Here is a 12,163-nt window from a genome sequence, read left to right on the forward strand (position 1 = left end):
ATTTTCGGAATTTGATGCAGTTACTATTCGCCACTGTGGGGTGGCGAATAGCAGGTGAAACTTACCCGTATCCGCGTGTGCAGGTCCCCCGACGAGTCCCTCTGGCGCTCTGCTCCGTCCTCAGGCTTCGGAGGCTGGTCGGACATGTGTGCTCCCCAGCAGAGCACAAGAAAGTTTAGACAAAAAAAAAAAGTTTTTTTTTTTTCTAATCTGTCATGTGATCTGCTGGGAAACCACATGACAGACCAGCAGGACGGAGCCGGAGGCTGCTGCCCGGACAGGTAAGTCGGGGGGGGGGGGGGGGGGAAAGTGAGCGGAGGGGGGTGGGGTGGATCAGGGGGGTACGAAACTTAACGCATCTGTAGGCAGTGCTGCACATGCGCTGGTTTTACAGATGTAACAGCGCATGCGCAGCACTGTTTCCAGATCCGATAAGTTAGTGTATGCAGGGAAAAGTATCTATTTCCCGAAAAGCTGTCATCGCAAAAATGACAGCTTTTCGGAATAGATACTTATGGAGAGGTGGAATGATGAATTCCACCTATAATTAGCTAGAACTCCATGAGAGTTCTAAAGCTAATTATCTCCAGGGACGTTTTACGTTTAATGAATAGGCCCCTATGTCTTTTAAATTTCCAAGTTGGATGAAAATCCTAAAGAATCGCCCCCTTCATATTCAAAACATGTTTTTTTTGCTTGCATAAATTGTTGACAGTCTACTCTGAGAGCTTACTTAGAATGACTAGGCAAAATCAGGTTGACCACATTGCAATACTAGATTGCACGCTTGAGAAATCAGGTAAGCATCTGTGATGGTCTGTTACCATGGAGAGAGTACAGGAGAAGTTAGCTCGGGGTTAGCTGAAAGACTGCCCCTGTATGATGTATGAGACATTCTCGGAATCCAAGAGGACTCTTGACCTATGAACATTGAGTGGCAGTCCTGGATATTTGCCATACTTGCCTACCCTCCCGATTTGGTCGGGAGCCTCCCGAAAATCGGGTGCCGCTCCCGACCTCCCGGGAAGGCAGGCGATCCTCCCGGCTGCCGCCCACCCCTCCTATCCCCCCCGCAATTACCTTTTAAACCCCCGCAGCGGAGGGGGGGGGGCGGTGCGCGATTCACGCTGAATCACGTCATCTTGGCCTCGCCCTCTGCTCCGCACTGCCTGTAATATCAGCATTGTGTAGCTGGGGCGGGGCCAAAATGATGCAATAGCGTGGTCCGGCCCCGGCCACAAATACAAGTCGCCTGGCCAGCCCCGCCTCCTTGTGCTGGCCACGCCCACCCTGTGATGCCGATCTGACTGCTCCCTCCCGGCAGGGGCAGCCAGAAAGTCGGCAAGCCTGATATTTGCATAGGAGCCATGAGAATTAAGGGATGTCACTTTAAATTCTCGGAGATGTAGAACGGGAGTATTGATTACCTGATGACACTGAATACTTATGAATATTATAATGAGCTATGCTATATAAAGCGACCGCTGTAATGAGATGATTCAGCATTCATCTTTGAAGCCCAAGCATGCTGCCGCTGCGTCAATAGCTGCTGATGTCATTGCCGATTTATAATGCTTTGATAAAAATATATAAAGAATCATATCTTTTACCTCCTGCGTGGTGCCCAAGTTATTGTCAGTTCGATAAAAGAAGGAATTTTACTATGTTTTTGTATAAATATTGCCCTTGGCTGCTATACTTGTTAAACAGCGCCAGGGCTGCGGAAATATACTGCGTGCGCAGGTGCTAGAGGGATCATGGCCAAACATGGGGGTGTGGCCACATCCACTTGTGAAAGATTTACTATAAAGACTATGCTAAGCGTTGGTGCATGCATCTCCCAGATGGGAGCACTCCTCTTCCTCCATGATTTGCTGGGGCCCATGCCGGGCACCCCAGGCAAACCCGGGTAATTAGTAACCACTCCACCATCTCTCAGAACTCCAGAACAACCTAACTGTACACGTACACAGAAGATATTCTAACTATACATCCTAAGACCCTTTCCAAATGAGAACATACATCAGATCTGCACAAAAGATGCTGCTCACATTCTATCATTGTTACATAGGGCCTGATTCATAGAGGAACGTTATGCCCATGGTTACGCAGCTGTGCAATTATCGGTGCATATGTCAACTTTCCTTACCATTGGCGGTTGCAGGAAGGATTTGCCTGCAGTGTGATTGACAGTCATGGAGCGTTTGGGGGAGGTAAGAGGTGCGTCCTGACCATTTTGGGAGCGTGTTGCAGACTGCAATTGCGATCCCGAATGCAGAAAAAACGCCTCCAGTGTCTCAGTTCAGGAGGCCATTCTGCGCAACCGTAAGGTCAGTCAGCATCCAATGGATGTATCTCCATACACTAGCCACGAATTTGCAAACTTGCCGGTGGGCATCTCAATACTACTCCCAGCAGCTACAACAATTGCATATTTTCATACAGCCGCCGCGTCCAAATGTGCAGCGGTAACATTAACATCTCTCTATCTATTCTCTGAATCAGGCCCACATTGTGCCGGCAAACAACTTTTTTATGAAAATTGGGGCCTGATTCAGACCCGCTCGCGAGCGCTGAGCGCTCGCAAGCGGGTAGATGTTGGCCCAGTGCGCAGGCGTACGACGGAGGCGGCTCCGTCATGCGCATGCACGAGACCCGGATAGTGACTGGCAAGCCGTCGCTCCGGGTCTCACTACAAAGGGGGCGTGCTGTCGATGTTGAGTGACAGCACGCCCCCTTTGGTGGGCGGGCCGGGGGCGTGGTTGCGCAGACGGAGGCATTCCCATGGGAACGCCTACCGTCTAGGGCCGGCCCCACTGACATCACAAGAGATGTCGGTGGGAGTGCTTTTGGCTCTGTCAGAGCCAAAGCACTCTTGGGCTTGCGGCAACGAGACGCTACCGCAAGGGTCTCGTCGCAAGCCCGATGGTCTTGACCATCGCGCCCATCTTCCTGGCCGCTCACTATAGCTGTGGGTGGTCACCCACAGCTATGCGAGCGACCAGGAGGCCGCTCTAAAAAAAGAGAAGGACAGCCCTGATTCAGAGCGAGCGCTCTGTCATCAGGGCCTTGGTCCACAGGATAAAGGCGCTTTTTGAAACAAATGTAATAGAACTATATTGAGGCATTACCAGCAAAGTGGTATCATACAATATGTTATGTAGTCATAGACAGCACCATGCAAAATAGTACACGCACAGTAGATCACCCATGCAATGTCACATTCTCTCAGGTAAGCTCCCTCTTGTCACAGTCTTCTCAATCTTTTTGTTTTAGTTGATGAAGGTGGTGAACGAAATGTGTCCTAACATCACCCGCGTGTATAACATTGGTCGCAGCCACGAGGGGCTGAAGATGTATGCCATGGAGATGTCCGATAACCCCGGGGAGCACGAAGTTGGTTAGGAGAATAAACACACTCTATGTATGTCCTGCAACTTCCCGCCTGTCTCTACTGTAACTCCTCTGATTCTTACCTGTTAGTTTCGCTTTGTCTTCTATTTTTGATTTCACAAGGGGAGGGTTGGCATCAGGGGCAATCGTTCTCCAGGTAACTTTTGTTGAGAAGGCGTGCCAGCACTGAGATACCGCATGGGTGGGTCTTTGATAGCTTCGTGCAGTGCGCTGTCACAGTATGTACCACCCATGAGGTTCTGGCAGGTGCAGTCACACAGAAATTTCCTCACAGGGAAATAACATGACCGTTGATATAAACATACAGTTTGCTGATTTTAAGATTCCAGGTTTTGAAATGCTTCTTTTTATTTTATAAGTGTATGTTTATGTATTACGCTGGCCGACACCTAAATTTGCCACATACTCGTCTCATACATATGCAGATCATGAGAGATTTTTCAGCCAATGATATCTGTATTTTTTTTTACAGCATCTGCATATTTCTTCCATTAATATGCAGCTATTGTGGACAATGGGGTTGTAACAGTCACCCACCTACTCGTGCTTACTGCTTACCTGATGCTGCGAGCCCTCCCCGGGATTCCATGTTATTTATATCACCTCCTCTCCCTTCTCTATGCCGTTATAGCCTCTTGACTTTGCTGCGTCTATTTGTAGATTCATGTCTGACTGCATGTGTAGGAATGTTTCATGTCTTTCTGCTATGTGTTTTGGAATGATACTCATACAGGTCCTTATTCTGAGTCTGCTAAACATCCATTCCATCAAAAAGGATCGCTACACCTGCACCGTCTCCACAGTCCACTGTCTGCAAGGGCGGCCATCATCCCTATTATCGCAGACCCTCCAACATGACCCCTTCCACCAGTTACAAAATGCTCTGCTCCTGGATTTCCCTCTTAATGTATGATTGCAGCCACCTGTGTTGAATTACTTAACAGATGAGAAGGGTGTTTCAGCACAGGTGACTGCAGTCATGAATTAAGAGAGAAGCCCAGGAGCAGAGCATTTTGTACCTGGTAGAAGAGGACATGTTGGCGGATATGCTATCGGCACTTGCACCTATCCAATGCTGGGTTCGAGAGATCCGTCTGTATATGCGCTACTCAGAATACGGTGTAATTAGTGGCGTAACAAGGAGGGTGCAGTCCGCACCCGGGTGTCACCCGCAGAGGGGTGACACCAAGGTGCAGACTCCCCCTCAGTGACAGAAGCCGGGTACTACACTGTATAATAAGTGCAGCACTCGGCTCCTGACAACTATGAGGGACACAGGGCAGTCCGCACCTCTGGCAACCCCCCTGCCCCCCAGTAACAACGGGACCTTAGGGGTTTGGCTGTGAGGCCAGGCCCCCTTCCAGTGTGACTACGCCTTATTCCCACATGACCACTCCCCATTTTCGGCAGCTGCGACGCACGCATATCGGCTCTCCCCGCACCGGGTGACACCGCCACTGGGTGTAATTCTGCCCTCTACAGGCCCATAACACTCCCACAGTTAACATAAAACACAAGACGATTCTTTTGCTAAATGCGGCCATATTCAGACCTGCGTGAGACCTAGGTCCATAGTGTAGAACACCTCTATGTCACAATAAAAAAAATAGTTTTGGGTGGAATTTGCTAGAATAAAACAAAAACAAAAAGATAACAAAAAGTTTTGCTTACTTTCAGTGATGGCCCAGCACTGCTTTCCTCTTTCCTAATATCGCAGGATCGCAGAGCTGGACCGTTGGAGACTTTGGGGGACCTGTTATATGGGAGTAGTGCCAGGCAGAAGGTACTGTAAGTAGAATTTTCTACTTTCGGTTATATTTTTTGTGAACTCCACTCCAAGCTACTTTTATTAGTTTTTTTTTAAGGAATCCTTAACATTTTTAGAACCTCAACAAAGATAACAAATTAAAACCACTCTCAGTATTTAGATCAATCTCAATCTGCTACTGATTATTAGACGAGCTAACCTTTTTTTTTCTACATTTGAATACTTTTACAGTGAGTGTATGATCTATTTTCATAACAATATTCTTCATACAGTAGCACCAATGTGTTCAGCACTGCTGTGCAATAATAATGGAGACAAATGTACAGGAATATGCAATGAACAGCTGATTTGTCGGGTTGGGTACGGGATATCGGCGCTCAGGATCCCGGTAGTAAGAATCCCGACGCCGACACCACGATAGGGTTAGGATAGCGACACCTGTCGGTAAGTATTCTACCACTAAACCTAACCCTCCCTCCTCACAGCCTAAACCTACCTGTGTTATAGTTCCGATATGGAACCCTGGGTGGAGTAGCCAAAGTAAAGTGGACTGATACTCTGTCCAACTAGGCTGCTGCCTGCAGCAACTAAGCCAGAATCCGGTTCAGGATTTCCTAGAGCCTGATTTGGCAGGGATTCTCTATTAAAAAACCTGATTAAAAGAAACATAAGCTCCTATTTAAACCTAAGAGACAGAATTATTCAGGGCCTCCCATTTCCTTAGTGAGCAGGTTGGCATACTCAAGAAGGCCTCTGACGTAAATTCCACATAAAGAACTTTTGTGGTTGACATATTTATGTTGGTAAGTAGCTGCCTGGTTAGATGTGTTTACACTGCATTAGTGATGTCACAGAGCTGGGACGTTCTGTGTGTTGTTTTGTGCTTCATGTTTTCCAGTGTTACACTTGTGACCTCAAAGGCATCTTTTATTCAGAAGGGCAGCCTGATTATAGATCCCAAAACAAAACATTGCCCAGAGATCAGGCCTTATAAAAAATAAATGCAAGGGGACAAGACAGTGCACACAAATGATCCAAGGTGACCCACGCCAGCTGCTACAGTACATTCAAAAGAAGACAACTTGTTGATGGCACCAAGGTGTACCTGCTGACATTTGAACACATGGCTGAAAAAATGGAATTATCAGTATCAGAGTGGGCCAGCTTACCAGTGCCAATCCTGAGTGGAGAACATCAGGAAACATGGGCGTAACTACCATAGTTGCTGGATGCCACTGCTATGGAGCCCAGAGCTGAGGGGGGCCCATTTTCCTTCTCAAAGTTACATGTGTTATATATATGTAGATAATATACATTTTTCACTAAGGGCCCTTACAAACTTTTGCTACGGGGTCTTAAAATACCTAGTTATGCCCCTGCCAGGAAACCTATTTTGACTAAGAACCAACTCAAGATAATGACTAATTCAAGCTGAAGTGAGACCTGCAATTCATGCCCAAAAGTTCCATTCCTGGTCACATTCATCTGATACAGATGCCAGGTTACAAATGTTTAACCCAGTGGTTCCCAAACTTTCTTGAATCTCAGCGCCCTACTGTATCAGCATTTTTTTCATGGCACCACTAGGTGTTTCTCTAATGTTTGTCAGCATATTTTATGATTGACAGGCACCAACGCTGTTTTTTCCTATCACATGGACTATAAATAATTAGATTTAGTCCTGGACTACCAACCAGTGGCACCCCTGCAAGTACACTGCGGCACCCCAGAGTGCCACGTCACCCAGTTTGGGAACCATTGGTTTAACATCATTAACTTGGCATGGGGGTTGTTAAACTCATGAGCAGTGACGTCACAAGGGGCGTGTGGGCCACACCCAGGTGTCCCCCGATGAGGGGTGACACCAAAGTGCCGACTCCTTTTCAGCAACAGGAGCCGGTTGCTGCACTATAGTATTACGTGCAGCACTTGGCTTCTGACACAGTGAGGGAGCCAGGCCTGCAAATAGATTGGTCCCCGGGGGCGGTCTGCATCTCCGGTACATCCATAGTGACTAAAAAGGGGTTCGGGCCGCGTGGTCACGTCCTCTACCCACAAGGCCACACCCCTACCACAAGAACACACCCCCTTTTACCACTGTGTGGCTTCACCGCACACATTACTCTCCTGCCTGCACCAGGTGTAACCCAGGGGAGGGACGCCACTGGTCATGAGTACATTTGGCCAGCTATATATGGGAATATCTGGGAACATACACATTTCTACAAGGCCTATCCTTTACCTTGCAACACTGGGCACATCACAGTATTCCATATTGCTGATGACTTGGGTGACCAAGTGGAGTGGTACGTGGTAACAGGAGAGTTTCTTCAGTGTCCCCTTAAACCGACTGCCCTAAATAGCATTCAACCTGGTAAGACCGCTTTCAGTTTAAAATCACTTGGTTCCTAGCTCCAAGATAATACATGACAAGCCCAGCAAAGGGACCAAGAGGGGATCACACTCTATAAATGCTTCAGTGTGTTAAAAGTGCCGGAAAGTGGCGTAAACAGAGCATACGTGGTAGACAAAATAAATACAGACATGACAACAAAGTTTAAAGTTGTGGGTCCTGCTCACAAGGTCTAATGGAGCAATTTAGTAATACACTTAAGTCCATCCTACACAAGGTAAATGGCAAAGAAAACAAAAACTGTGATTTTATTTCACTTTTTGAACTAGTATATAGATGATGTCAATTTGGATTACTAGATATAGTAAGTCACCTGTGTGCATTAAATTATTCCTTAGTGTAGTATATTTGAAATTCCTCAGCCACTATAATGTATGACAGGCATCATGGCCAATATGAAAACACACCAAGTTCAGAAGAGTAGGTACAATGAAAATGCCATTATAAAGCATTTCCGCCATGGGAAAAGGGTGCTGATATTGGTCCCTGCCATAGAAGTATTTTTTGCCACTGGTCATGGGTTCCAAAGGTGACTGAATTATAAAGTAAGGCAGCCACTTAGAAAAATATCTAAAACCTCTATATGATCAGTCTACTTAAACACTAGAGAGATAAAGAGGTTCTAGTCTCTCCAGAGCTTTCTTATGCTGACCTAGTGGTTGATACAGCAAATACCTTGTCTGTCCATCCGAAGGCGGAAATCAGGGTTTTTTCATGGATTTTGTAAAGACAAATGAAGTTCCGCAGAAGATAATATATGCTTAGTATGTCATCATCACAGAATAATGGAAAAAGGATCATCTGAAACCCCACCGGAACACTGAAGCCTGGGGAGAAACTGATAGAAATTATTTAATTGTTCTGGTGACAAAACCTGATGGCACAATGCAGTATTGTAATGACTGCAATAAATGAAATGCCATTTACAAATTTGACACCTATTTGATGCCTAGGACTGATGAGCAGATAGAAGAATTAGGTAAAGCTTAGTAGCTCACTAACTTGGCCACGATAAAAGGTTATTAGCATGGACACCTCAATGAAGAGGCAAAAAGCATAGGTCATTATTAACACCAGAGGCCCTGTTCCAGTCTAAAGTGAGATCCCATTTAACTCACACAGGGCCCATATACATACCAAAGAGTGATGGACAGATATTGGAACTCCATGGTTGTTCTGTTGTAGAATACCAAAATAACGTGGTCATCCATTGTACAGCCTGGGTCTCTCATCTTCCAGTGTGTCAAGTAGTACATGATTCAGTCTGCAGGGTTACCCTCTAACCACCCCAAGTGCACTGTGTGCCTGGAACAAGCTAAATATCTGCTGGGGAATTTGTTACAACATAATCAAAACTGCTACAGTGCTCTTACTGCCTAGGACAGTGGTTCCCAATCTTTTTTGAAACACGGCACCCTAGAGTATCAGAATTGTTTTCATGGCACCCCTAAGCCAAAAGTTTCTTATTGAGAAATTCAGAAAAAATAAATAATTTAAGTACATTTTACTTACTTGTCATCCTTAGGTTCAGTTATGTGGAAGTAGACAGTTTTATCCTTCTGTTTGTCCTCATATTTACATTACATAGACTATAAATAATTTGATTTGGTGCTAGACCACCAACCTGAGGCACCCCTGCAAGTGTCCTGAGGTACCCCAGAGTGCCACGGCACACAGTTTGGGAAGCACTGGCCTAGGACATTTTTGGGATAACCAGCTTTTATAGAATACTTATTCTTAACTTTGAAACTATTGTAAGCACGAAACCAGACCTCACAAATGAAGGAGCCATTACAGTGCCTGATCATTTATTAGGCTGACCAGTCTGCAGCCTAAGGTGCCAGTTCTTTTTTTTTTTTTGGGGGGGGTGGGTGAGGTCACACAGCCAGCAGCTGGGGAATAAAGTTAAGACCTAATACATTCCTTGTGGGTGGCAGTCGCAAACTCAATTAAAGAAGCTTATTACTTATCCATCCATTCCCAAGGGGAAAGTTCTTAGAGTGGCTACCAGTCAGCTGTGCCGATGTGACCATGTAACTTACTGCTAAATCCTTTACCTTATGTACATTGTGCCACAGCGCCATCTGTGTCGGTTGGAGAACTGTATGCGTTTATCTTTAGAGTCTACCTCACATTCCCAGAAGCCAAAGTCAACTTTTCACTCCACAAACATCATTATATGCCAAGACCAAACATGTCAGTTGAATAACCTTGCTACCTGCACATGTGCTGTATGAATAGCATTTTGCTGAGCCAGCATACGCACTGTGCTCTGTGTTTAGAAGCATTACAGGGGTCTCTACAGGGTGTCAGGAACCCTAGATCAGGCCCTGAGCCACAATAATGGTAATATTGCCTCTTGAAACAGTAAACACATTAAAAATATAAAGAAGTTCTATGTGCCTATCAGCACTAGTGGCCACTGATTACTGAAAGTATTTTATAATATAATGCAGACAAATGGCATCTGATGTAGACTAGGGCTCAACCAGGATTTTCAGGGTGAAGAATCCCAAAATATTACACAAAAGACCAAGAAATAGGCACTAGAGGCTCTTCAGTATTTTATCTTAGGTCCACAATTTGGATTGAAAACTACAGTACAATGCCGAATTACCCTGGATGTATCCAAATCAAGTAAAAAGTAAGAGTGACTAGGTGTCTTCTTATCTTATGATGGACACTCTATAATCCATTCCCTGATGCCCATGCTTGCTCCGCGAAAGAGATATCAACTGGGAGTGTTAGGAAATGTGACCAAGTTTTGGATACTATCTATGAAGGTAGATATTTAGTAACAAGAATATACCAATTAGCCCAATGGAATCGAAAGCCCAAGGTGTTGCTAAAGTGTTTCTCGTATCCACTGTGTTAGAGTGCTGCTATGGGACCATTATTCCTAGTGAAGGCTGGGCTGGGATACCTTCCTACTAAGACTGCAGCAAACTATTAGCAATCTTCTAACCTGGTTCTCAGGTAACTGAGCTGGCCTGACCAGAGGGAGGCCTTATCAAGGTCTTCCACTTCCAAAAGGAAATTGAGCATGGTGGAATAGCCTGCAAGATCTATCTACAAATGCCACAAAAAGTTAGAAAGAACCTGTGTTGATGTATTTATGCTGTAAAGACTGTGTAATGGTTACAGCCCTAACCATGTGGAGTTTGTATATTTTCCCTGTGCTTGTGTGGATTTCCTCCGGGTGCTCCGGTTTCCTCCCACACTCCAAAAATATACTGGCAGGTTAATTGGTTCCCAACAAAAATGAACCCTAGTGTGTAAGTATGTGTGTGCATGTACATGTGATAGGGAATATAGATTGTAAGCTCCACTGAGGCAGGGACTGATGTGAATGGACAAAATATTCTCTTTAAAGTGCTGTGGAATATGTGTGCGCTATATAAATAAGTGGTAATAAATAAATAAAGATGCTGGCGGACGTGTGTTTTTATTATATATTAGTGCTCTGACAGAACTCGGATTTTGTTTATATAGTAAATTAGGCCAGTGGCACCATTTGTGGCTGCAAGTCCTCTTTTATCCTGATTGTAGATCCCAAGACAAAACAATAACCAGAGTTGCGACAAAGATGACTTAACACTCATGCAAATCATTTTATGATATATTAATAGCAAATATAGTTGTAATGCCAGATGCTAAGGAATTTGTTTTGCTTGTTTTAATGTCCAAGTCCTGCATATTGGATCCAGTCACAAAATGGTAGCCTCCACTGTGCGAAATCCATAGGTACTGTACACTTTAGCCTCTACAAGCAGCCTCTGTGTCTGTGCTGTGTGTAATCCTGCACCGCTCCTGTGGTGTCTCTGTTTCCACTTATTCAGGAGAACCGGAGTTCCGCTACATGGCTGGAGCACATGGAAATGAAGTCTTGGGACGGGAGCTTCTTCTCTTATTGATGCAGTTCCTGTGTCAGGAGTACCAGGCAGGCAATAAACGTATTAAACATCTGATCACCAGCACACGTCTTCATTTCCTGCCATCAGTCAACCCAGATGGGTACGAGAAGGCTGCTGAACTGGTGAGGAGGAGCATTGACTTGTTGAAGATGAGAAATAAGTTGTATGCATCAAATAGAATATTTCCATAGTTCTATATGACTACATTTACAGTTTTGACCAAATGTACATGCTTAATTACATGATGTATCTAATGATATTCATTAAAGCTCATTTATAGAAGTCCAAACATGCATTTCTGCAGAGCAAATGTTCTAAAGCAGGGGTGGGGAACCTTAGGCCCAGGGGGCGTATAAGGCCCCCGGAATCATTTGGTGCGGCCCTCTGAGCTTTTTTATGCTAGCCTCATCTGGCTAGCTGGATGCCTAGATTGGCACCCTGCAGCCAGAATCTATGCGGCAGTGCCATCTGTAGCGTCCTTAGGATGCGTCAGACGGTCACACTGCTGCCCTTACAGCTACCCTCAGGATGCTCCGGGCATTGCTGTAATCACCGGCAATTGTGGTTCTGCCCCCGTGTGACATCACATGGAGGGGGCGTGGCCTGCACCGGGCCCTCGAATAATGTTATATATATTAAAATGACCCTCGGACG

General features: G+C 45.4%; 1 protein-coding gene across 1 annotated transcript in view; it reads left to right on the forward strand.

Annotated features, from left to right (window-relative positions):
* CPXM2 (carboxypeptidase X, M14 family member 2) overlaps positions 1-12,163 on the forward strand; it is a 123,523-nt gene that overhangs the window by 66,901 nt on the left and 44,459 nt on the right. Inside the window, exons 9-10 of the mRNA XM_088476888.1 lie at positions 3,277-3,400; positions 11,435-11,631. Coding sequence (XP_088333014.1) covers positions 3,277-3,400; positions 11,435-11,631 — 321 coding nt within the window. The remainder of the gene's footprint in view (positions 1-3,276; positions 3,401-11,434; positions 11,632-12,163) is intronic.

Source organism: Taudactylus pleione, unplaced genomic scaffold (genome assembly GCF_031769625.1).
Source record: "Taudactylus pleione unplaced genomic scaffold, aTauple2 ptg000198l, whole genome shotgun sequence".
NCBI classification, from domain to species: domain Eukaryota; kingdom Metazoa; phylum Chordata; class Amphibia; order Anura; family Myobatrachidae; genus Taudactylus; species Taudactylus pleione.